Consider the following 25,111-nt stretch of genomic DNA (forward strand, 5'->3'; position numbering starts at 1 on the left):
CCTGTTGATAATGTCTGTGAAAACTATCCTCCCTTCCCCACAAAATAAATAGAACAGCATTATTAAAATATCCTTGTCTCAAGAAAAGTTTTAAAAAACAAGGTTCTTCAAACTATCCCTTTATCTAATGTAAATTATATGAAACGTTCTTAAATTCAATTAAGTTTAGATATGAAGAATGCTCTTAAATGGTAATCTGTTCCAGAATTTAATCACTTTGTAACCATTCACATTTTCTAACTGCCTACTGGTTAAGAACATTCTTCCAGTGACCAAGTTCACCGTGTATGTGGAAAAGTAATCTTGAGAGTATAGAACACAAATTGCTTGCCCTAGAGAAGACACTGTTTACTCCATGTATAAAGCTTGGAGAGTAGCTTTCAGAAAGATCAAAAGTAAGTAAGTAAACAAGCCATAGTTTTTAGAGCTTTATTTTATTTTTATATGTATACATGTTTTAAGAAAACAAAAATTCAAGACACAGTATACAACATATCAAATGAAATCATACAGAATTATTTTAATGTTTACACAAATGATAGTACAGAGTACATATTCAGGATACATTACAGAATTTGTTTTGAAGTTTCCAAAAGCAATGTTTTTGGTTTTAAGATTCTGATACCAGTATTTATCATTCAAGTAACATATATTTCAAAAGTTTTTTTAGTAACTAAATTAACACATAACTCTAAGACAATCTGATAGATGAGCTGCCTTTACTATGATCTTCAAAATAGTGCTGTTCAATTCTTCTACAGAAAGCAAGGAGGTTGCTGTAGTTTTTCACCTTCTCAGAAAGTTCATCATTGGTCAACTGTGTGGTAAGAATGGTATACAAATGCCCAAATACCAGTGCATCTAGCTCAGTAGGCCTAAAACAAAAGTAGAAATCAGAGTAATATGAACGGTGTTTGTTAGTATATATATACTATTTTTTACATTTTGTTCACCTATTTAAAAGAAAAAGTTACATAAGAAATAAATCCCACTACAACTTAATAGAATTTATTGTTTTAACTTGGAGCTTACATTTTTAAAAAACACACTTTTAAACTATGATTTTCTGGTTGTGTGACTTGCTTTTGAAGTAGTATCGTTTAAATGTGTTAAAATAATATTGTACAATTAATCATTCATTTTATTCATTAAATAAATACTGCAGGTCTCCAATTTGCCAGTAACTGTACCAGATGCTAGACATATATATAAAAACAAGAAAGAGTGTCTGAGACAGGGACACAAAATATAAATTACCACAACAGAATTTAGTAAATGCTTTAACAGTTGCATAAACAAAATGCTGCCACAGTACAGAGTATTTCACTGTGGTACTGGGAAAATGAAATGATACCTGAGTACTCAGTCACATATATAACCAGTATGATTAAATTTTAACTTTACCACTTTTAAAGTAACTTATCTTTCTGAAGGAGATTAATCATAAGGATGGCTGCAACAAAAAATATTTTCTAGGATTTTCTTCCCCTTTAATTATAAATTACTGGAAAAAATTTTTTTTTCATTTTGAAATGAAATGTTCTATAAACAGAACATACCAATCTACATATTAATTAATAGCACAACATTACTAAAAGGAGAAAACACCATCATAATTATGAACAAATTATTGCTGTCAGTCTCATAGTGATGTTTTTGAGAAATCATGTTAGCCCACCCAAATGTGAAAGTGAGTCGCAGCAATCTGATTTGGCAGAATAGATTCTGGGGTCTATCCAATCTGCCTGAATCCTAATTCTGCTACTTACTTATTAGCTATGTGGCCTTCGTCACTATACATGAATGATGTCATGCAGTTGCATGGCATTAAATACCTCATTATGTCACTAATTCCCAAATATTTATTACCAGTTCCAGTCTCTCCCTGAAACTCCAGAATCATACATTCAAATGTTCACATAACATCTCCACTTGACTGCTGAATAAGCATCTGAAACTTGCTCATTGCACCATCTTCCCAAAATAAAAGGCACCACTATTCGCCCAGTTGTTCAAGCGAAAAATCTCAGGGTTACTCTTGAGTCCTCTTTCTCTTATCCTCCCACATCCACTAGCAAGTCCAGTGAGACTAAGCCACCAAAATATGTCCTGAATACCGCCACTGACCTCTCTCCCCATTATTATCTCCCAGTCTGAACCATCAGCAATTCTCTCCTACAACACTGAAACAGCCTCCTAACGTGCTCCTGCTTCTACTCATTCTCCACATAGTAGTCAAAGAGAGATTTTTTTAATGTGACCGTACGACTCCAAGAATAAAATATTCCAATAAATTTCCATTTCACTTACACTAACATGCCAAACTCTTTACCTGAAGCATACAAAACCTAGATAATCTGGCCCCTACTTACCTCTTCAGCCTCATCTTCTACCATTCTCAACACAACCAAAACTGGCCTTGCTTCTTCCATTCAAACATAAGAAACCCAAACCAATCTTAGGACCTTGACCCAACTTGTCCTGCTGCCTGCAATACTCTTCCCTGGACTTCACATTGCTGGTTCCTTTTTGTTTTTTGAGAATAAGTGACACATCTTAAAGCTTCCCTGACCACCCAAACAAAAGTGGGTGTGCAATCACTTATCATATCATTCTATTTTAATTCTCCGTGTGGCACTTAATGCCATCTAATATTTGTGGTTAACTGTCTCCCTCCACCATGACTTTGTCTACTTGTTTCTTGCTCTGTTCTCAGTACCTAGAACAATGCCTGCCACAAAGCTGGTTCTCAATAAACGTGTGGAATGAATCATTAAAAGGTGATGCATTTCTCATACCACACTATAACTATGTTAGTTAACTGTTTCCCCTCATTGTACATCAAGCTCTTTCAAGGTAACATTGCCTATATTTTTATATCCCCACTTCTTAGCAAAGTACCTAAGGAACTGAATCCCTATTTGCAGCATGAATGAATGAGATAGAAAAGAAAGCATCCTGACTAAGGTGTGCAGGATCATTAATTTTTCAATAGTAGTCATTCATATTATTTCAAAGCCTTCCCTCTTTTGACACATTCATGAAGTTAAATGTCCAGTGTTTAACCAACAGGACAGTTTTAAAAAATCACATGTATCTTTGGACTTAACAATACCTTGATCCTATCATTACAGGTGAAGAATCAATAACAAGTGGATACCTGAAAAGAACCAAGGATGCAGAAGGTGGATAAATGAAGAGCAGAGGCACTTTGTGAGACATAACAGAAACACCAACTCTTCATATCCCTAAACATATCTCTTAAAAGGTACATCTTATCTCACCAATTTAGAATTTATTTTCCTAATCCTTGTTTAGAGTTAATTACCTTTTGCTTCTTCTACCAGAGTTTACAAAAGGTGAATGTATTCCCTAATGCAAGTTTCAGCAGTGTAGACAAGCATCCTTTATCCATAAATGAAGGCTCTGAATGCATTCAAGTATGAAGGTATGTTCAAACTAGAAATAGTCTAAAAGCACCCTAGAAATGGTCAAAATGTTTTCTGCAAATATACATCCATGTAACTTAAAAGGCACTATATTATATGTGGATAAAGAGCATATAAAAACTGATCAGATGTTATATAAAGATAGAAATTTTGTGGCAAGTTAATTTAGAACATCTAGTGGGAAGCAGAATATAATTTACTAAGTCAAAACACACACATGCTTTTTAATGTTTGCTTTTTATATCCTTACAAATTTTCATATTCATTAACTCTGACATTTATAAATTACCAATTCCCATAATTCTTTTTTCTCTTTTAAAGTACACTTGTGGTAGTAATTATACAACTGTATACCACTGTTAAAACTCAGAACTATACATATAATAAAGGTGTCAATTTTCCTATATGTACATTATACCACAATAAATCTGACTAAAAATGCAATGAACTCAGAAAAATATCTGCAGCTCCTATGTTAAGACAAGGACAAAAAAATACATTTTACCCAATATCTCTACTAAATTAGTGAATCAAGCCAAGACATATTTTCAGTTTTAATTACTTTTCCTATACTATACAAAGAGAAAATAATGACATTACCATCTTTCTGCTTACTAATTAGTTTATAGATTGTAATCTGGATAATAGCAACTCTCCTTCTAAAACCTTTAACGTCGTTTGTATACATTATTGCATTTATCTTTATAGACTTCTTATTAGAAAAATATTCCAGGATGACAAATATATTTTTAAAGTTCTAGGAAATTTGATACCTTCTTATCTTGTATTGTCATTCCTTCCACATTTCTGTTGGTTATCTACTGTTCTTTCTTTTCCCTAATTTTATTGAGAAATACTTGACATAAATCACTGTATAACTTTAGGGTGTACAACATGATGGCTTGATATACATATACTTTTCCATTTAAAATTTTTCTACATTCATTTTTTTGCTTTATTAGTCTATATTTCATTCTGATACTTATATAGTCAGTCTAGTTTCAAAAACATTAATTTTGTCTGAGTGTTCCCTAATTTTTCTTTCCCTTACATTATTAACTTGTCATGTCTTCATACTACTAGAAATAGGCTAGAGATCCTTTCTTTATGTACAAATCACTGATCTTTAGGACTATCAAATTTGTAAATCAAGGCCCCTGTCATCAACCTTTTCTCTATTTGCCTTTGGATATTTTTTAGAAATTTCCCCTTAATTTTCTCAACTGGTAGTTTCTTAATTGAACAAACCTCAATAAAATCCTACTCCCCCCTGCATTTTTCATCTTAAGATTCACAGGTATAATTTTTGCACTATTTCTTCAATATACTTTCCCATTAGTATATGAAAGTATATTTTCAAATTTTACCATTTACTTCACTGGTTAAACAGCAGTATTTTTCTTATTCAAATCTAACTCATTTTCTAATTTCTCATTCAATTTAATCTTGTTTTAACCAATATTTATTGAGCTGCTTATCTAGCTGTAAATTTTGTTCAGAAACAAAAATCTGCAAGGAGCTCATAAATACTTTAGTGTAACTCTTTCTATCCTGATTACATTAAGGAAAAATATTTATTTTCCTACTTTTTCTTCCCCTTTATTAAAAGGTAACATAAAAATACCACTTTAAGAAAAGTTTTAGATTTCATTCTAAGTTCACACTTAACAGATGAAAGGGACAAATAACCTAGTAATATTTGCATGGGTGTCTTAACAGATACCATACCAGCAAGACAGCATTTATGCAACAGGTAGTACAAAATCTACTTAACTGCCTTTCAGAAATATGATTTTAATATATAAAAGCTACCAACACTGTAGATTATGAAGGATAAAAAGGCCACCAAGGTTAGTATCTTGTATTAGTTCTATTTTTTTTTTCCATATTTCTTTTACTTTTTCTCTCCAGTTAGCTTCCTTGTCCTCTTTTCCCAATTAGTATTCTTGATACAAGATATGCCTCAAAACTCTTTCCCCTTCTTTCAAGTAAAGCTACTGGATTTCTTTCATAAGTCCTCTCAACATCCTCAGAAGGTTGGCTAGGAGAAACATTAATTTTAATTTTAGAGGGTAAGGGGAAGATACACGGAAATAAAGTGACCTGCTGAAGCTTGGTATGTGTTAGAGCCAAGAATAGAATTCATTTCAGTACGAGATTAAATATATTATACCAAGGAAAAAAATATTTTTTGAATATCAAAATACTTGATTATCAAAAGATATTTTGATATCCACTGAATCACATGCCATAATGATTCCTGGTTACTAAGTCTTTGACATTTGAGTTTAAATGAGAAGAAAAATAGATATACTTTTCTGGCCTTCTGTTAAGACAGTGTGCCTAACAAAACTACCTCCTAACAGAGTGATGTACTTAATAAAACACACCCCTTGTGCCCTTTTCAACTCCTAAGAATTTCTATATCAGAGAAAAAAGGAAACACAAGCTACTAACATTTGAATACATTTCTTTTGTGTTAAGAGACTAAACAAATAGAATCTGCATAGCAAACATCATTAGAAACAAAAACATAATGGTAGATTTACCTATTAGGATTTCATGGTTTGAACTCCATGACCTTTCTGCTTCAGAGATCAACAGACCCCAAATTTTACTTTAATATCAGTTATTTATAGTATATATTAATATAACTTAAATATGTCCAAGCAATCATCATAGTCATTTTTGCAACAAATGTTAATATCTCTACCAAAAGATGTTTGATATGGCTATAGGAAATGAATGCCTAAGGAGATAAATAATAGCAAATAAAGCTTTCTAAAAATTAGCACTCTAAAAGGAAGAAATTTTTACTAAAAAGCCAAGAGAGGTTGAAATTTCTAAGCAAACCAGTGAGATCAAAATTCTAATTTAAGCCCATCTTAAACTGGGTTAAAGATTGGTGAATCTGATATATTAAAACTCTAACTTTAAAAAAAAAAGGAAAATTCATTCTGTGTCTACATTAGATACTGTTTTCCAAATTACAGAAAACTGTCTTAACAAAACATGAATTACTCAATTTACATACATATATTCAATCCATATCCTTCATATTCATTACTGTGCTTTAAAAATATTTCCATTAACTTTTAAAAGATATGTTTGTAACAGTGCTTGCCCATCCAACAGTGTTTTCTATTGTTTAGTTTGATTAACTCTTCTAGTCCTTGGGGTATCACCCTATTCAGACAAGTATGGTTATACTTCACATTATAATAGCACTTTGTAAGTTCAGAATTTTGTCAAGATTTCACAGTGCCATACATAGCACTTTGAACTACCTTCATATCATATATGATACCCTCTATCATATCATACAATGACTGGCTTATATGTCTGTCCTTAAGAGAAATTCTTAATGGCAAGGACCACATTTTAGAAATCTTAGTCTCCCAGACCCAAGCATTGTACCTGACACCCAAAAAGTGCTAGGTAAATGTTTAATGAGGGAAAAAAATGAATTTAAATATAACTGTTTTGATAAATAATTAATAAAATAATTCCTCTGTAATAAAATAAGTTTGTGACCTAACAATATAGAAAAGAAAACTTCTTACTGCTTATTGAAGAAATACGGTTGTGTCCCCAGTCTCTGGGAAAGCGCCTGGCAGCACTGATCTACGTCTTCTAAGGCCTAACACAGGCAACAAACCCAAAGACAAATGTTTAAGTTAGCAAAACAATAAAATGTGTCTAAAGCTTAATTTATATTACAGTTTGTGACAAAAATATAAATTTATGCAACCTTTAAAATATATTTAAATCAGACTACAAAGCACATAGAGGACATAAATAATACTTTCTATACAAGAAATAGAAAATTTGAGAGTGAATTGCCTAGAAATACAAGTATATTTTAGTTACTTATAAGGATCACTATCTAGGAAGTTTATATCTCAAAACTACTCCCTACAAATGTTTTCCTGAATCCATATATTCAAAGGACTTTACATATACTTAAAAATCTGCTTTATAAAGATGACACTGCTGACCCACCATGAATAAAAGTATTTGAATTGTTTTCCCACTCGTGGAGATGGATTGTATTTACTCCATCCCTATTCATTTACCCAATTCCCTTTGTGGCCAGTGGCACACATCAGTGAGTTGGCTGGCTAGGACTAGGCATGCCTTGGAAAGAGACATTAATTAGCTTAATGATGCTCAAACTCATGACCCTGACAAGATATACATTTTTGAATTTTGCTACTTCAGTAAATTTAAGACCAAAGGAAAAGTATTGTATTTAACAGGGTTTTTTTGAAAGCCCTGACACTGCAGATCTATATTTATTGGCATAGAAGATGACCACAGTGTTTCATTGAATGGGAAAAAAAAAATCAGGTTATAGAGTGGCAGGTTGATATGATCCCCTTTAAGGAAAATGTTATTAAGAGGCATCCAGAAGAATGTTCTCCAAAAAGTTAACAATGGCAATTTCTAGGTGGTACAATTTCAGATGATTTTATTTCTTTTTTGAACTTTTCTATATTATATAATTTGTTTGACAACTAGCACATGTAATTTTTTATAAACCAAAACTACTTCATGTCAGAGAAAATATTAACAAATGTTTTGTTAATTATTTTGTTATGTTGGGATTTTTTTAAAGGGTTGTCAATACAAAACATAAATTGTAATGTATTAAAGTTGACAGTTTTGTCAGCTTCAATCTGAACTGACCTGGTCCAGAGTCTTGTTACCCCATCCAATAGCTTTCATCTTACGTTTGACTTCCCACTGTTTCTGATAGGCCAAAATATGATTCAGAGGCCAAGGATAAGGAGATCCATACCTAGCACGAGTAATCTAAAACAAAAAAATTGTGTTAAAAACATGATTCTTTCTAAAAACAAACTGTGTTTTTCAAGTAGAATTCTAAGGGAAATGTATTTTCAGAAAACACAGAAACAGTCAGAAAAAACACATAGCTTGCAATCTAAAAATTAAAATTTTAAACCATTCCCTTTAAAAATATATAAACTTTTATGTACTTTGAAACCTGTTATATCAAACAATGACAGATAGCTTCCCTAAAACGTATGTGCAAGCAAAATTAAAGTAAGTGAAAAACTCTATCACTAATGGTATAAACCACAATGTTTCATTTATGAGCAGGGACTTACAATTCTGAGCAAAAGTGTTTTCTCATTAAATTTTAATTAAGATAAATGCTGCAGAACCACTCACCTCCCCAACTGTAGCTTCATCACACCACTGAAGATACAACTAGGAACAAAAGAACAGTCACTAAAACTTCAGAACACCAAAGAGAAAATGGATAAAGGAAGTTATTTCTTGCCATGGTAATTTTTTATAAGCCAACTTTATAAAAGTCACACATGCAAGGGTTTTCTTTTCTTGGCTAATGTTGCTATACAGATTCATTAAATTTAATGATGGTACTTAATAAAAATATTTCTTATACATTTCTAATACCAGTAAAATATTTTACAGATATTATTTAAATAAATTTCAGAAAGCCAAAGCAAAATAATGAGTGGGCAAGAATCATTACTTTTTACAAATAGAACTAAAACTAAAAATGTCAGGCAACTTCTTCAAAGATAATGATGTCCAATAATTTAGATAACTATCTAAGCCCTAGAATTGCTTGACTATTTTCCTATTTCTCAGTAAATTTAAAATAACACAGAAGAAGGATTATCAAGGCCTATTATTTTCTACTATACCTCTGCAGTCAACAGCATATTGTTGACTAATTCCATGTAGGCTTTCATTTCTGCTTTTTGGACTTCATCCAGCCCATCACTAAGAGAATGGCCCTAAAGGGAATTTTTAAAAAATTTTAAAGCATCATATTAAATATACAAAAACTTTCAGTTATCTTACTACCAAGTAATATAACATTAATGTTTTTAGTGCAAATATCCAATGGATTAATTTCCAAAATGCCTCCTAAAACAAAATAATTTTATATAAAATAATAATATTCTGCTATTGCTTTAAAATGCTAATAAGTAGTATTTGTCATTATAAAAATGTATCTCTCAATGGACAAAATTACATTATCAATTATTTCACCAAAGAAGAAAAAAAGAATGGTCAGTAAACCATGATTTTTAGATTAACCATATTAGTAATAAAATAAGTGCCAAAAGATTACAGTATATTGCTTATAAAGTGGTAAAAGATGAAAAAAATATTAATAAAGGTGTAGAGCAAGAGACACTAATTTCTAAATTCTAACACACTATAGTAATGAGTAGATGCATAAAATGGTATAATCTTTACTTCAATCAGGCAATCTTTTGTAAGATTTTAAAAATGCATACACTATAATCTCATAATATCACTCTTAGGAATTTATCCTAAAGAGATATTCTGACAAGAGTACAAAGGTATATATACAAGAATATCAAAGCACTCAATAACAACAAAAAATTGGCAACAACTGTCCATCAAAAAGACTTAATAAAAATAAAACCCATAATAGAATACTATACAACTATTTAAAAGGATGATGCATATCTATATTATCTACAGTCATTAGCATGGAAGAATTTCTAAACATATTGATGATTCTAAAAGGCAGGTTAAAAAATAACACATAATAGTATGATCTACATTTTTCTTTAAGTACAAAGAGAAAAGTCTGGAAGGATATTTCCCAAAATGTTAATGGGGGTTGTCCTTAGATAACCATTAAAATCTACTCTGAATAATTCAAATAGATAAACTAACACATTCAACTTTTAAATATATTCTGTATCTCCCTTCTCAAAGGTTAACCTGACATTTTATAACACCTACCAGTTCTCACTAATGTCCAAAATTCTCATAAGCAAAAGTTAGAAAATTATCTACCATTTTATAAAAATCAAATTACCTCTTTGGCCATTCATTTACATTATAGGAAAAAAAATCTTATACTTTAGAAATATTTCCCCAGTAGTTTATATTGGCATTTTATAAAACTAGGTTAAAATCAATGTAAATGTTAAGACACACTGAAGAATGATGAATGACTTATTTAGGGGTAACTGTGATCAAATGTATTTAATATATTTTTTATTACCTTGGCTTTAACAAATTGGACTATTGGACCAAGTTCTGATACTACTTGATTTCCTACATGGATAAAAGGTACTTTACCTGTTGAGGAAAAAAAAATGTGTGAAAACAGCTTTCTGTAAACTTGTTTTTGCTAATGAAAGGAAATTAACACAAAACTGTGTATGTTTTTTAATACAGTGATTTCTTTATTTTTTTAATTACAGTTGAATGTGTATATTAAATTCTGCAAATTTTCAAACACTTATTACTAATTTTAAAACAAAGTAAAAAGGAACAAGGAGATTAATTTCTAGAGTTCTCAGATATATAATAACACTTTATTCCCTTTTCAGAGCTATACTAACAAACCACTCATATAGCAGTAAATACTAATTATTCAGATTATATGAACCAAGCCCATACGCTGGTTCACTACCACTGATAGACTTCAAAGAAATTTAACTGGTCCTTCTCTTCAGAGTACAATGAGTCGATCCATATTTTAAACTACATTTACGAAGACTTCTTTTTTACATCTTCTACCTTTACATCTCAGATACCCATTAAGGTCAATATTTTAAGCACATAATGGTACATTGATTAAATGTCTTAGACTAAAAAATACCACGAATTAAGAGAATTAAGAATTTCTGAAGGTATACTGGCTTATGAATTATAATACAAAGTATGTTCCCAACACATGAGAAAAAAGAACAAGTTGTATAAACAGATTCTTTAAATAAATGCCATATAAAAAAGTAATATTTCACTTTTATAAATATTAATAGTTGATCAAATTATCAAAGAAGATGAAAACAAAGTCATCTCTAAATAGCAATGAAGTTTACCCCCAAAAGGTAGAGGATGAAACTTGCTGTCAGACCTAGTTCAAAAAGAGTTCACACTAACAGCAGGTTTCTTTCATGGTCCGTTTCAATAGATTCACTCCTTCTGGGCTTAGTCACCCAGAAGGTAATGAATGAGGTGAAGAGCACCAACAAAAGCTTTATCTGCATCCACAGGACAGCATGCATTACAAAGGAAAGGGAAGCCTTTCGGAACACAACTCAATAGATGTATTTAGAAGATATTACCATGTTACCAATATAAAAACATTGAATTCTTCATTCCTTTCTTCTACTGCTTTTTAAATCTTGCAAAAAAGAAAATTTCTAACATGGATAAGCATTAGGTCATACCATGTTCTAACTTGGGATAAAATCTTTGTAACTACTATACTGTGAGAAATAGTATAGGTCTGCCAAAATAAAATGATCTAAGAATGGAAACTATTTGTCAATGAATGCCTAGACTGAAGGGCATTTTGAGGTATAACATTTTGAGAGCAGTGTATTTCTCAATTTCAATAACCAGTTTGGAGTTCTTGGAAAAAAGAGTTTGAATTTTATTTCTTAAAAATACTTCTAGCATAGATTGTGAGACAGGGAAATAATATAGCTCATCAATTGATTACTCAGATGTCTCTAAATATAAAGAGATATATAAATATCAAAACAACAGTTTAGAAGTGAATTGCTTTCTGTCACTAGCTTGACAACATGGAGCCAATGTTATATCCTTGTTTGCACATATCATGCAAAATCACAGTGAGACAGTTATTCTCTGGCAGCAACAAAGGCCATAAAAGAAAACTGAGAGCCTGTTTCTTATTTTAGGCAAAAGAATCATTTTTAGAACTTCTTTTATATTTAAAGAAACTAAGATGTTGCCAAACAAGTTTATAGATTCAGAGAATATTAGAAATAGAAAGGACCTTGGATGTCATCTAATCCAACTACCTTACATTACAGATGAAGTCTTAGTCTCAAAGAAGAGACGTGGAATTTCCCAAGGTAACTGTTAATATGTGACAAAGTTACAAAAGTTTTAGAATAAAAATTTCCTCTCAGACAGTCTTTTGACTACCCCATGATTCTTTCTGCTTCAAAAATCTTCCACAAGATCAAACAAGAAAATAAAACATTTCCTGATCAACCCAAATCATAAGATCTAAGAGAATAATACTAGAGATAAGATGAAAATTAAATACCTTGACAGAAAGTACTATTTTCACCTCCCTATAGGAGACTCCCCCTATGAATGTATGCATGCAAGTATGAATATATGTATGTATATACTGTAGTCTCTATAATATTTATTTGTTTGTTTCATGGAGTCTATAAAAAGAAGATATCTATCTACCTAAGTACACTATACTAAGTCCAGTACAGTCATTTTAGGAAACAGGTAGATGAACTATATGGCTTCTCCTTATTTGCCAAAGATACTAAATTTAGTATTAGACTGTTGACCTTTTTATATCTACATTTCTTTGTATGACTACACAGAGGAAAAGGATGGATAGGACCCAATATAATTCATTTCACCAGAATTCAGTGAAGTTTATAAAAACTATATACAAAATTAACACAAAATGAGTCAATCTAAAATATATCTACCTTTATAAGTCTAGAAATTCTCTCATGGAAATGTTTTAAAATGTACATACACACACTTATAAATGTAGATGTATTCCATACAGACTTTGCAGTGTGTATGTAAAGGGTATCTTCACAGCTTTTGACATCATTACCACCCTTAAGAATACCACCCTTAATATGAAAAAAATGTTTAACACAGGTCATTACTAAATTATCATCACAATGAAAAGACAGATAAATGTCTCCCCAAAAAGCAATGTAATACAAGTGCCAGTTATATACAACAGATTTATTCATAAAGGAGTGATTCTATGTGTTGCTATTGTTCCAGCAAAGCATTAATTACAATAATCCATACCAGTTCTATTAAATACTTATTTAACAGCTTTATGGCACTATTTTTGTGTATTAAAAATTATGAGTCACATTTACTTAAAACTGTACTTTAATCTGCTAATATAAGACAGGAAAGGTAATATGACAAAAAATAGCAGAAAGGCTATTATAAAATCTTAATAAAATGTATCTGAAAACCTGCTAAAACAAAAAGAATTAGAACCAAAAAAATTAAGAGATGATACACTTTAAGATCTATTACAAGCTAGTAAGTATATAAAATTTCTTCTTCCATCAGTATAATGGCAGAATGTAATTCAGAAAAGTGTGTTTAATAATGAATGGATTCATTAATATTAAAATTCATTTTCTAAAAAAAAAAACAGTCCTGTGTAAATACAACCAGGAAAATCTGAGATTACATGCTTTTTTAATATTTACTATTTAGAATAATTCCCATAATTGTCTAGTAACTATCTCCAGAGTTGAAATGAGTAGATATGCTCACCCCAAGAGTATCAAGTTTGCAATTGTTACTTTATAAATTCTTGGGAAAATCTTTTTTAAATATAGGCATTTTAAAAATCTAGGTGTGCACTGGACTACCACTGTGATTTTATCAAAGCCGAATATTAATAGAGAAGGAAAAAGAAACACTTACCAGATGGAGACATATATTCTGCATTTGCTCTACAAACCACTTTAATAGGCAGATTGCACATTTGCAAAAAGGCCTGTAAATCAACAGAATTACAGTAAGCCCAGTAAAAGTACATGCATATTTGAACACAACTTTTTATTTACTTATTTTCTGAACTTACCAACTCAGACAGCAGTCCTTTATTGGAAAAGAATGAATCAATTTAAAGTGAAATATTTGTATTCCAAACATAAATAAAATGTCATTTCACTACTAAAAATATCAGTATAACTTAGACACCAGTAAGTGTATAAAATGTAAAGCATTTATACATTCTTAAGGAAGGAAATGTAAATTATACACACTTATTTTACTGCACTAGTTTATGAAGTCAGCAATACTATATAGTGCTTTAATTTCATTAAAAGATGACTAAAGTCCAAATTTCATAACCATTACTTAATTCAACTACTCTTTACAAGATCATCTTTCTTGCCTTAGGGGAAAACTCTCAAAATGTTATTTCTACTATTTCAAAGTTCTCTCCAATAACACTCAGTATCCTAATACGTAGTTTTTATGCTCACTAAATACACTTTTTAAAGTCATAAATTGTTTATTTTCACTGTTTATAATAAAAACTTTATAAGCAATTTAAATATCTAACAATAGGGAACAGGTAAATCATTTACGGTAAATTCAAACCACGGAGTTTATGCAATCAATTTAAAAAATCACGAGTTATATCTTCACATGCTGCCTGAATAAGAACTTTACTTCCCAGACTCCCTTACAACTGAGAGTGACCGATGTCTATGTTCTGGCCAATAGGGCTGAAAAGTTCTGGGCAACTGTTAGCAAGTTGCTTTAAAAGGAAGGGATGTGACTTCTCTTTTTTTCCTTCCTGCTGACTAGAACATGACAGGATGACTTGAAAAAAAGCCACAGCAGCCAAAAAGTAGCCAAGAAGTAGAAGCTGAGTGTTGAGGATGGTAGAGCATCAGGAGTAAAGAAGCCAAGATCTCTGATAAAACATGCAGTCACCAAACCTAGATTACCTATGCTCACAAGAAAAAGAAATAAACTTCTATCTTTTTAAGCCATTGCTATTTTGGGTTTTCTATCACTGACAGCCAAATCTAATCCTAATTAGTTCACCAATTACCACTGTAGGTTAAACACCACCTCACCCAATCAAAAGTTTATTCCTCTGTGTCTAACTGTACACTAACAGCCTCAAAATACTATAACCTGTGCTCCCAAATTATAACAACAGTAGGCTTCATGACTGACTCACAAATACAGAGTAGGGTAGTGGTTCTCAAACATCAGCATGCATGAAAATCATGTGGAAGGCGTGTTAAAACAGACTACTAAGAAACAGAATAAATACAAACAGCTCCTTCAAGAACACTGGATGAGAAGAAAAGGAAGAAGGGATTAGAGGAGCTCTTTTGGATTACATATGTCTCTGTATCCAATGATGGAGAGAGGTTGAACTTGTTAAAACAAAATTTTTTTTTTAAAGTGGCAATAGGTGGAAATCACAAGCAATAGGTAGAGTAATTGACATACATAATGGCCATACATAATAAGGTAAATCGGATAAGAGCACAGGTAGACAGATCTTGTTTCTGTCAGGGAACAGAACACTTCGCGCTGTAGTGCCAGGGGCAGTCAGAATCAGGGATGATGAGTGCAAGCTGGTAAATGAGGACAAGAAAATGAGGGAGTGCCCCCATTCTGTGAGATGGGAGGAGAAATCACCTGGGGAAAATGAAGGACTTAGAGAGGATGGATGGAGGCTTTCAGAACAGCAAAAAAAATTTGAAAGAACTATTTAATGTATCTTCTCAAAGGCCTAAGTAACATTCAATTGTTTGTTAGCAATCATAATACTATGTAAAATAGTAAATATATTTTGCTAAACTACATGTATAGTGGTTAACTTTACTATCATTATTCAAAAAAGCTGTGTTTCATTAAAAAAGATTAAGCAAAATTGTAATACTCTGCAATCAAAGCCAAGTTTCTGGTCCAGTAATTTTTATACTTCTAGAAAAAAACAACTGACTTAATTTTGACCAATAACTTAATGACACTCAACTTACCACAGACCTCAATTGTTGGCATATATTATCTAATATTTGATGACATGATAACTAATTCTAGTTAGCCAAAGATTAATGTTACAGCAGTTACTACAATTACTCTTCATCCCTGATTCAAAACAAATTTTCTGAATAAATCTGTAGTTCACAAAGAAGTCTGATGTCACAAAGTATTTCCATCCAAACATTAAAAATGCAAAACAAAACATTATCATGACTATTTTCAAGAATATAAAAACTCAAAATTCAAACCAGGCTTTGATTCAAACAGTACTTCTCTTTTCTTTTACAAGACAAAAAAATCTCCAAGCAGTTCTAAATAGTACTTTCACCTTTCACTTCCATTTTCAATCTCTTCTCTGTACCCTAAATACTTCAAATAAAAGGCATGACACACCAATCTATAATACATTTTATTTTCAATTCTGAAATAGCAATCTGCATATTTTTATTCTTATATAAATCCAAAGAATAATGCAATTCTAATTACAATTTTTAAAAAAAGAGGATAACTTAGTCAATTCCTATTGCTCCGTTGGATACTTTATTCCAAACTATTTCAAGTGTTTGACCACATAAAATACTTAAAATCAAAAGCTTAGTGCATCCTATCAGATAATCATCTACAACTATGCTGTCCAATATGGTAGCCATTAGTCACCTACAGCCATTTAAATGAATTAAAGTAGAATAAAATTTTTAATTCAGGTTCCCCAGTCACACTAGTCACATTTCAAGTGCTCAATAGTCACATGTGGCTAGTGGCTACCATGTCCACTGAACAGCACAAACAACATCTCCAACATCAGAGAAAGTTCTATTGGACAGCATGGAGAAAGGTCGAGCTGATAATCAGCATATAAAAGACATCTCAGCAAGACAGGCTGACATTATCTGAAAGTGATTAATCTAAATATTATAGAAACAACCTGCATAATACTATAGTGTCCACCGACCACCCAAGTGATCAATTTTTTATGACAGTGACACATTAAATACCATAATATTTTCAATTTCAGGAAGAACTAATATAGGGCTTACTGATTTGTTGTGCAACTCCAATTGATGAAATGGTCAGGTAAATTTATTAACATGTGGAAAGTAAGAACTTAAGAATGAATAATTTAAAACTATAGCCAATAAATACATTTATTCTTTGAATATAAACTTATTGAGTACCTAAGCACATGAAGAGTAGGGAATTTTTTAAACACAGGTACATACATACATGCACACCCAGTACCTGACTTCTAAGAACCTGGTATTTAATAAACTTGATGTTGTTTTAACATACTGAGTAAACTAATTAAACTCATAATGTCAAATATTCATTAAAGGGGAAGGATACGTAAAATAATGATATAGTTTTTATTCTTAAAAAATTTCAAATCATAACCAGTTAAATGTGAAGGATTGAACTTACACATTTTTCTCTACAACTGTTGAAAAAAAATCTACTAAAATAACAGTGAAAAAATAAAAAACTCACAAACTCAGAAAGATACAAAGAATGGGAAAGGGGAACAAAGCAAACCAAAGATGTCAACCCATTTTTGTAAGACGGAAAGCAGACTTAGCAGGGCAGAGGCAGCTGCAACCTCAGATAAGAGCACACAGAGGAGAAAATCAATACATTTGCATCACAGAAAGTAGGAAGACTCCAAAACTGGAGTCACCAAGTATTGCAGAAGGCAGAGGTGAGGTAGGGCACTAAAAATAGGGTTGGATGAAAGTATGTATAAGCATCAGACAACTAGCCTGCCCTCGATCTGGCAGGAGGCAGAGGTCCGTTCTCTGGAAAAAGCCTACGAGAGAGACTTCTGCATCAAGACCAAACACAACAGAGGGCAATGGGTAGGGGTCACACTGAAAAGAGGAAGGTTAAGATAAAGTATACACACTAACTAAAGAGACCCCAGCAACCCTCTCCCTCTCTCAGCTCCTAAACACTGGCAGCCAAATTAAGTCCCTCCGGGATGTATCTCTGTAGAGAAGACCTACAAATACCTATGGTTTGGGTGGGGATGGGGTGGGATAGTGGCCAACAAAAATGGCAGCTTACTGTGCAATCAGTCTACACTGAAGCCCACGTATCAAAAAGTCCCTCATCAACCCATTAGCCTGACTCTTAAATATGAATTGTTAGCAGAGATCAACAGATACTTGGGGAAAGCTTCAAACATAAAATACAGAGCCAAAACAAGCCACAAAAAAAAGGAATCGAGAGGAAACAGAAAATACACAGAGAAGACAACCTCAAAGAAAGATTATAATGGCTAATGTTTATTAAGCACTATGTGCCAGGTACTTGCTTTACCCTATGAGGTGGGTATAACAAATATCCCTATAAGGAAGGAAGGGAGGGAGGGAGGGAGGGAGGGAGGGAGGGAGGGAGGAAGGAAGGAAGGAAGGAAGGAAGGAAGGAAGGAAGGAAGGAAGGAAGGAAGGAAGGAAGGAAGGAAGGAAGGAAGGAAGGAAGGAAGGAAGGAAGGAAGGAAGGGAGGAAGGAAGGAAGGAGGGAGGGAGGGAGGGAGGGAAGGAGGGAGAGAGGGAGGGAGGGAGGGAGAGACTAGAAGAAAGAAAAGAAACAAAAATGAAAAGATGGTAAGCATACAAAGAACTGAGCAAATAAATGACACTAAATATCTCAACAGCAATTCCAGAAGCCAGATTATCACAAGGCCTTCAAAATTCTAAGGAAAAATCTTGCCAATCTAAAATTCTACAAGCAGCCAAGTTATCTATCAAATATGAAAACAGAAGAAAACTGGTATCACACAAGCAAGGTCTTTAAATTTTTATTTCCCATATACCCTTTCTCAGGAAGCTAAAAAACAATATGCTACACAAAATTAAAATAATAAACAAAGAAAAAAAGAACATGGAATCCTGAAAATAGGGAATCCAAAATAAAAGAAAAGCAGAAAGAATATCCTGGATGATATCTTAAGAAAACAGCTCTGAAGCCAGCCAAGAAATGTTCCAATTAAAGTAGAAGCATCAGGGGTTTCAAAGATAATACTTAAAAAAAATAAATAAGAAGGACCTGATACATTTGACCATTATAAAGGGGGGTTTCACAGTTCAGTCAAAGAATTTAGGAGAGAAAAGTACCCAAATGAATTAAATAAAGCAGTTACCTGAAGGGGGAAAAAAAAATCACGTACAAAGAATATGTTCATAGTACACAGAAAGCCACTCAGCTGAGATCAGTATTAACATTCTAATTATAATACAAACACTAAATATTAATTAACCAAAAAAATTAGAGAACTATTGGAAAGATGGGGAAGGAGTGAGGAGGACTGTTATAAGAGGTGAATTTCATAGTGGAATTCAATAGATAAATTTAAAATTAAAAAAATGAAGTAACAATACTAACATCTTCAAAATACAGAGGTAAACACCTGGGAACATAATACAGCTAAAAGAATGCAAAATGATTGTCTCTGGTTATCAGAATTTGGAGTAAGGTAAAAATGGAACAATGTACTGGTGTGCGCACGCATGCATGCGTGCGTGTGTGTGTGTGTGTGTGTGTGTGTGTGTGTGTGTGTGTGTGTTAAGTTTCTCATACATTGCTGGTGTGAGTACAAATTAAGCCAACCACTTTGAAAATGGTATTGTCTGCTACTAAGCATAAGCTTTCCCTATCAGCCAACAATTCTACTCCCAGAGATATACCAAAAACAAAACAAGGCATAGAGCCAGTAATATACATGTACAATGTTCATAGCAGCTTGATCCATAATAATCAAATACTGGGAACAACTCAAGCATCCATTAACATGTGTAGCAAATTCGACTCTAAAATTCCTAATTCCAAGCTAAAAAAGATGTATGTCACCAACTGCTATTATGAGAAAGGAAAAAATAAGTACAAAATTATACATTTTTGACTCTAAATTCTTTAGAAGTAGCATTCACTGGGAACTTTTAAATCAGAGAAATTCTAGAAACAGTCCAAGAGGATGATACCAACAATATTCCAAAGATTCTAAATTCTATTTTTTCAGTAATTACTTTTAGATCATATCTTCTGGGAACTATGGCTCAGAGTTTTCATAATAGCTGGTTTTGAGAAATACGTCTCATTTACACATAATTGAAAGTACAATCATAAGTCTAAAGAAACAGCAATCTGTTAGCAATCAATTCAACTCTTAAATCCTAGATTCAAAAGTTGTTACTGTACCTGAAAATAGCACTGCTTTGATTAGATTATAAAAACAGTAGCTAAGTATGGGAAAACCTTTCAAATGTTATAGCTAACAGAACAGCAGAAGTACAGACAGGGATCCTAGTACAGCAATTCTTCAGTAACATAGTGGCAAGGCTTCTGATTCCTCTTGCTTTTTATTTCAGGTTCCTCTTAATTCTAAAACTAGCTTTTATTGGTTTAATTTCCCGTTATATGCTGGTATATAACTAGCAAATAATGGTTATTAGCACAAAGAATGAACAGAACATAAGAAATCAGAATGATGACATCAAATTACAAAATAAAGAGTAGAGAAGTCAAAAAATCAGTAAACCTAGTTCTAGTCATATGTAAGTTTTTCTTAATGAAGCAACAGAAACTTCTGATTCAAAACAAAGGCTACTTAGTCAGAATTCAAAACACAAAATTTATACTCAACCACTAGTTGGGGTATAAATCAATGTAATCTTTTGGAGGGCATTCTGTTAACACCTATCAAAATTCTAAATCCACATATTCTTACCCAGCAATTCTATTGCTAAAAAATATATCATATGGAAATATTTTCATAAAGTGATATTAGATATATATAAGGATATTCACACCTAAGCCCTATTTATAGTAGCAAAATAAAAACTGTAAGAAGAGCCTAATATCCATCAATGAGAAACTGGTTCAACAGACTGGTGAATCCATCAATGGAGTATGTGCAGTCTTCAAAAAAGAATGGAGTCATTCCTCAAGTAAACTTCTTATACTAAATTCCAAAAAATATTTCTCATTTGGAATCTCCTGTAAGGGTTACTGAATTACCTAAGACAATATGCACCAATGCAAATTAAAACCACAATGATATATCACCTCACACCAGTTAGGATGGCCAACATCCAAAAGACAACAACAAATGTTGCTGAGGATGTGGAGAAAGGGGAACCCTCCTACACTACAGGTGGGAATGTAAATTAGTTAAACCTTTGTGGAAAGCAGTATGGAGGTTCCTCAAAAAACTCAAAATAGAAATACCATTTGACCCAGGAATGCCACTCTTAGGAATTTACCCTAAGAATGCAGGAGCCCAGTTTCAAAAAGACATATGCACCCTATGTTTATCGCAGCACTATTCACAATAGCCAAGAAATGGAAGCAACCTAAGTGTCCATCAGTAGTTGAATGGATAAAGAAGATGTGGTACATATACACAATGGAATATTACTCAGCCATAAGAAGAAAACAAATCCTACCATTTCAAACAACATGGGTGGAGCTAGAGGGTATTATGCTCAGTGAAATAAGCCAGGCGAAGAAAGACAAGTATCAAATAATTTCACTCATCTGTGGAGTATAAGAACAAAGAAAAAACTGAAGGAACAAAACAGCAGCAGACTTACAGAACCCAAGAATGGACTAACAGTTTCCAAAGGGAAAGGGACTGGGGAGGATGAGTGGGAAAGGAGGGATAAAGGGAACAAGGGGCATTATGATTAGCACACATAATGTTGTGGCGGGGCACAGGGAAGGTACTGTAGCACAGAAAAGACAACTAGTGATTCTATAGCACCTTACTACGCTGATAGACAGTGACCGTAATGGGGTATGTGGTGGGGACTTGATATTGGGGGGAATATAGTAACCACAATGTTGCTCATGTAATTGCATATTAATGATACCAAAACAAAAAAAAAGACAATATGCACCAAATGAAACAGTAAGAAGCCCAATCTTGAAGGCCACCCCATCTCTTTTGTGGACAAAGATGTCAGAAGTCCCTTCAGATTAATATAATCTTTGTCAACACTTTTCTGTAAGTATGGTAATATCAAGGTATTAAGAAATGGATAAAGCTACAGGTACTATGCAGAAATAAAAACACAACCAAGGACAGTTTTGATCTTTGGGCTTTTCAGTCCCCTGTATCTATAGCCCATCAGGTTTAAAAACTGAAAAGTCATTTTAACACCTTGTTAAATAAGAAGCTTTAAGAAGCTAAGAAGTCATCCAGTAAGAGCAATATTATCTTCTGAAAATTTACTGAGAAGTAACACATGAAGGAGTCATTGTCAGCAGAAGTCCTTTAAAAGCTCAGCAACTATGGACCAATCATCAGATTTAAAATGAGCATGCAGGTCCTAAAATTAATATAAGTAGTTAAACAGAATAACATTTATGAGCAAATCAAACAAAACATCTCAAATATTACATAGATCTAGTTTCTTCAAGTCTGATTTTCTAAAGAAATATAATATTCTTTATTATATGCCCTTGTTCCCATTATTCCTCCCTTCCCACTCATCCTCCCCACACATCCATAACAGAAAAACAAAAAACCAATTATATACAGGTGTACCTCATTTTATTGCACTTCACTTTACTGCACTTCACAAATAATACATGTTTTACAAACTGAAAGTCTGTGGCAACCCTGTGTTGACCAAGTCTATCCGTGCCACTTTATCTGCTCACTTTATCTGCCACATTTTGATAATTCTTGTGATATTTCAAGCTTTTACATTATTATATTTGTTATGCTAATCTGTGATCAGTGATCTTTAATGTTATTAATTTAATTGTTTTAGGGCATCAAAGCTGCATCCATATAGGACAGTGAGCTTAAATGTTGGTTACGTGTGTTCTGACTGCTCCACCGACCAGCTGTTCTCCCATCTCTGTCCCTCTCCTAAGGCCTCCCTATTCTCTGAGACACAGCAATATTGAAATTAGGCCAAATAACAACCCTACAATGGCCTCTAAGTATTCAAGTGAAAGGAAGACATGCACATCTCTCATGGTAAATCAAAAGCTAGAAATGATTAAGCTTAGTGAGGAGGCTTGAAGGCCTATTATCGCAGCACTATTTACAACAGCCAAGAAATGGAAGCAACCTAAGTGTCCATCAGTAGATGAATGGATAAAGAAGATGTGGTACATATACACAATGGAATATTATCCAGCATAAGAAGAAAACAAATCCTACCATTTCAAACAACATGGGTGGAGCCAGAGGATATTATGCTCAGTGAAATAAGCCAGGTGAAATGGATGCTTTTTGCCTTTAAATTTATTTCACTGTCAAAAGCCGAGGACAAGCGGAAAGCTAGGCATTTTATGCCAGTTAGCCAAGTTGTGAGTGCAAAGGAAAAGTTTTTGAAAGAAATGAAAGCACTACTCCAGTGAACATATGAATGGTAAGACAGCAAAACAGCCTTATTGCTGACATGAAGAATGTTTTAGTGGATGGATAGAAGATCAGCCACAACATTCCCTTCAGCCAAAACCTAATCCAGAGCAAGGCCCTAACTCTCTTAGCTCTATGAAGGCTCAGAGAGGTGAGGAAGCTGAAGAAAAGTTTGAAGCCAGCAGAGGTTGGTTCATGAGGTTTCAGCAAAGAAGCCATCTCTGTAACCAGAAGTCAAAGGTGAAGCAGGAAATGCTGATGTAGAAGCTGCAGCAGGTAATCCAGAAGATCTAGCTCAGATCATTAATGAAGGTGGTTACACTAAAACAGATTTTCAATGTAGATGAAACAGCCTTCTGTTGGAAGAAGATGCCATCTAGGACTTTCATAGCTGGAAAGGAGAAGTCAAAGATTGGCTTCAAAGCTTCAACAGACAGGCTGACTCTCTTGTTAGGGGCCAATGCAGCTGGTGACTTTAAGTTGACCAATGCTCATTTACCGTTCCAAAAATCCTAGGGCCCTGAAGAATTATGCTAAATCTACTCTGCCTATGCTCACTTAATGGAACAGAGCCTGGATGACAGCACATCTGTTTACAACATGATTCATATATTAAACCCAATGTTGAGACCTACTGCTCAGAAAAAGATTCCTTTCAAAATATTACTGCTCACTGACAATGCACCTGTTCACTCAAGAGCTCTGATAGAAATATATGAGAATAATGTTCTTTTCATGCCTGCTAACACAATGTCAATTCTGTTGCCCACGGATCAAGGAGTCACTTCTATTTTCAAGTCTTATTATTGAAGAAATACATTTCATAAGGCTATAGCTGCCATAGATCATGATTCCTCTAATGGATCTAGGCAAAGTAAATTGAAAACCTTCTGGAAAGGAGTGACCATTGTAGATGCCCTTCAGAACGTTTGTGACTCATGGGAAGATGTCAAATTAACAACATTAGCAGGAGTTTGGAAGAAGTGGATTCCAAACCTCATAAATCAGTTTGAGGAAGTAACGATGAAGGAAGTGACTGCAGATGTGGTGGAAACAGCAAGAGAACTAAAATTAGAAGTGGAGCCTGAAGTTGGGACTGAAATGCTGCAATCTCATGATCAAACTTTAAAGGATGAGGGCTTGCTTCTTATAGATGAGCAAAGAAAGTGGTTTCTCGATACGGAATCTAGTCCTGGTGAAAATGCTGTAAACATTGTTGAAATAACAAAAAAAGGATTTAGCATATTACATAAACTTAGTTGATAAAGCAGTGGCGTGTTTGAGAAGATGGACTCCAATTTTGAAAACAGTTCTACTGCAGGTAAAATCCTACTAAAGAGCATCACACGCTACAGAGAAATCATTCATTAAAGGAAGAGTCCATGGATGTGGCAACTGTCATTGCTGTCTTAAGAAATTGCCACAGCCTCCCAGCCTTCGGCAACCACTACCGTGATGGTCAACAGCCATCAAGACTGAGGCGAGACTCTCCACCAGCAAAATTATTACAACTCACAGAAAGCTCAGATGACGGTAGCGTATTTTAGCAATAAAGTATTTTTAAATTAAGGCATGTATATTGTTTTTTAGACATAACGATATTGCACACTTATAGTAGACTGCAGTATAATGTAGACATAACTTTGATATGCACAGGGAAACCAAAACATTCATTTGACTCACTTTATTCCAATATTTGCTTTGTGGTGGTCTAAAATTGAACCTATATCTCCAAGGT

At 33.2% G+C, this 25,111-nt stretch overlaps 1 protein-coding gene across 1 annotated transcript in view; it reads right to left on the reverse strand.

Annotated features, from left to right (window-relative positions):
- Positions 1 to 415: 415 nt before the first annotated feature.
- MTX2 (metaxin 2) overlaps positions 416 to 25,111 on the reverse strand; it is a 57,599-nt gene continuing 32,903 nt past the window's right edge. Inside the window, exons 4-10 of the mRNA XM_017675313.3 lie at positions 13,911 to 13,983; positions 10,495 to 10,571; positions 9,149 to 9,241; positions 8,646 to 8,684; positions 8,139 to 8,264; positions 7,013 to 7,089; positions 416 to 875 (exon numbers count right to left, since the gene is read on the reverse strand). Coding sequence (XP_017530802.2) covers positions 692 to 875; positions 7,013 to 7,089; positions 8,139 to 8,264; positions 8,646 to 8,684; positions 9,149 to 9,241; positions 10,495 to 10,571; positions 13,911 to 13,983 — 669 coding nt within the window. The 3' untranslated portion in view covers positions 416 to 691. The remainder of the gene's footprint in view (positions 876 to 7,012; positions 7,090 to 8,138; positions 8,265 to 8,645; positions 8,685 to 9,148; positions 9,242 to 10,494; positions 10,572 to 13,910; positions 13,984 to 25,111) is intronic.

This window comes from Manis javanica, chromosome 12 (assembly GCF_040802235.1).
Source record: "Manis javanica isolate MJ-LG chromosome 12, MJ_LKY, whole genome shotgun sequence".
NCBI classification, from domain to species: Eukaryota; Metazoa; Chordata; class Mammalia; order Pholidota; family Manidae; genus Manis; species Manis javanica.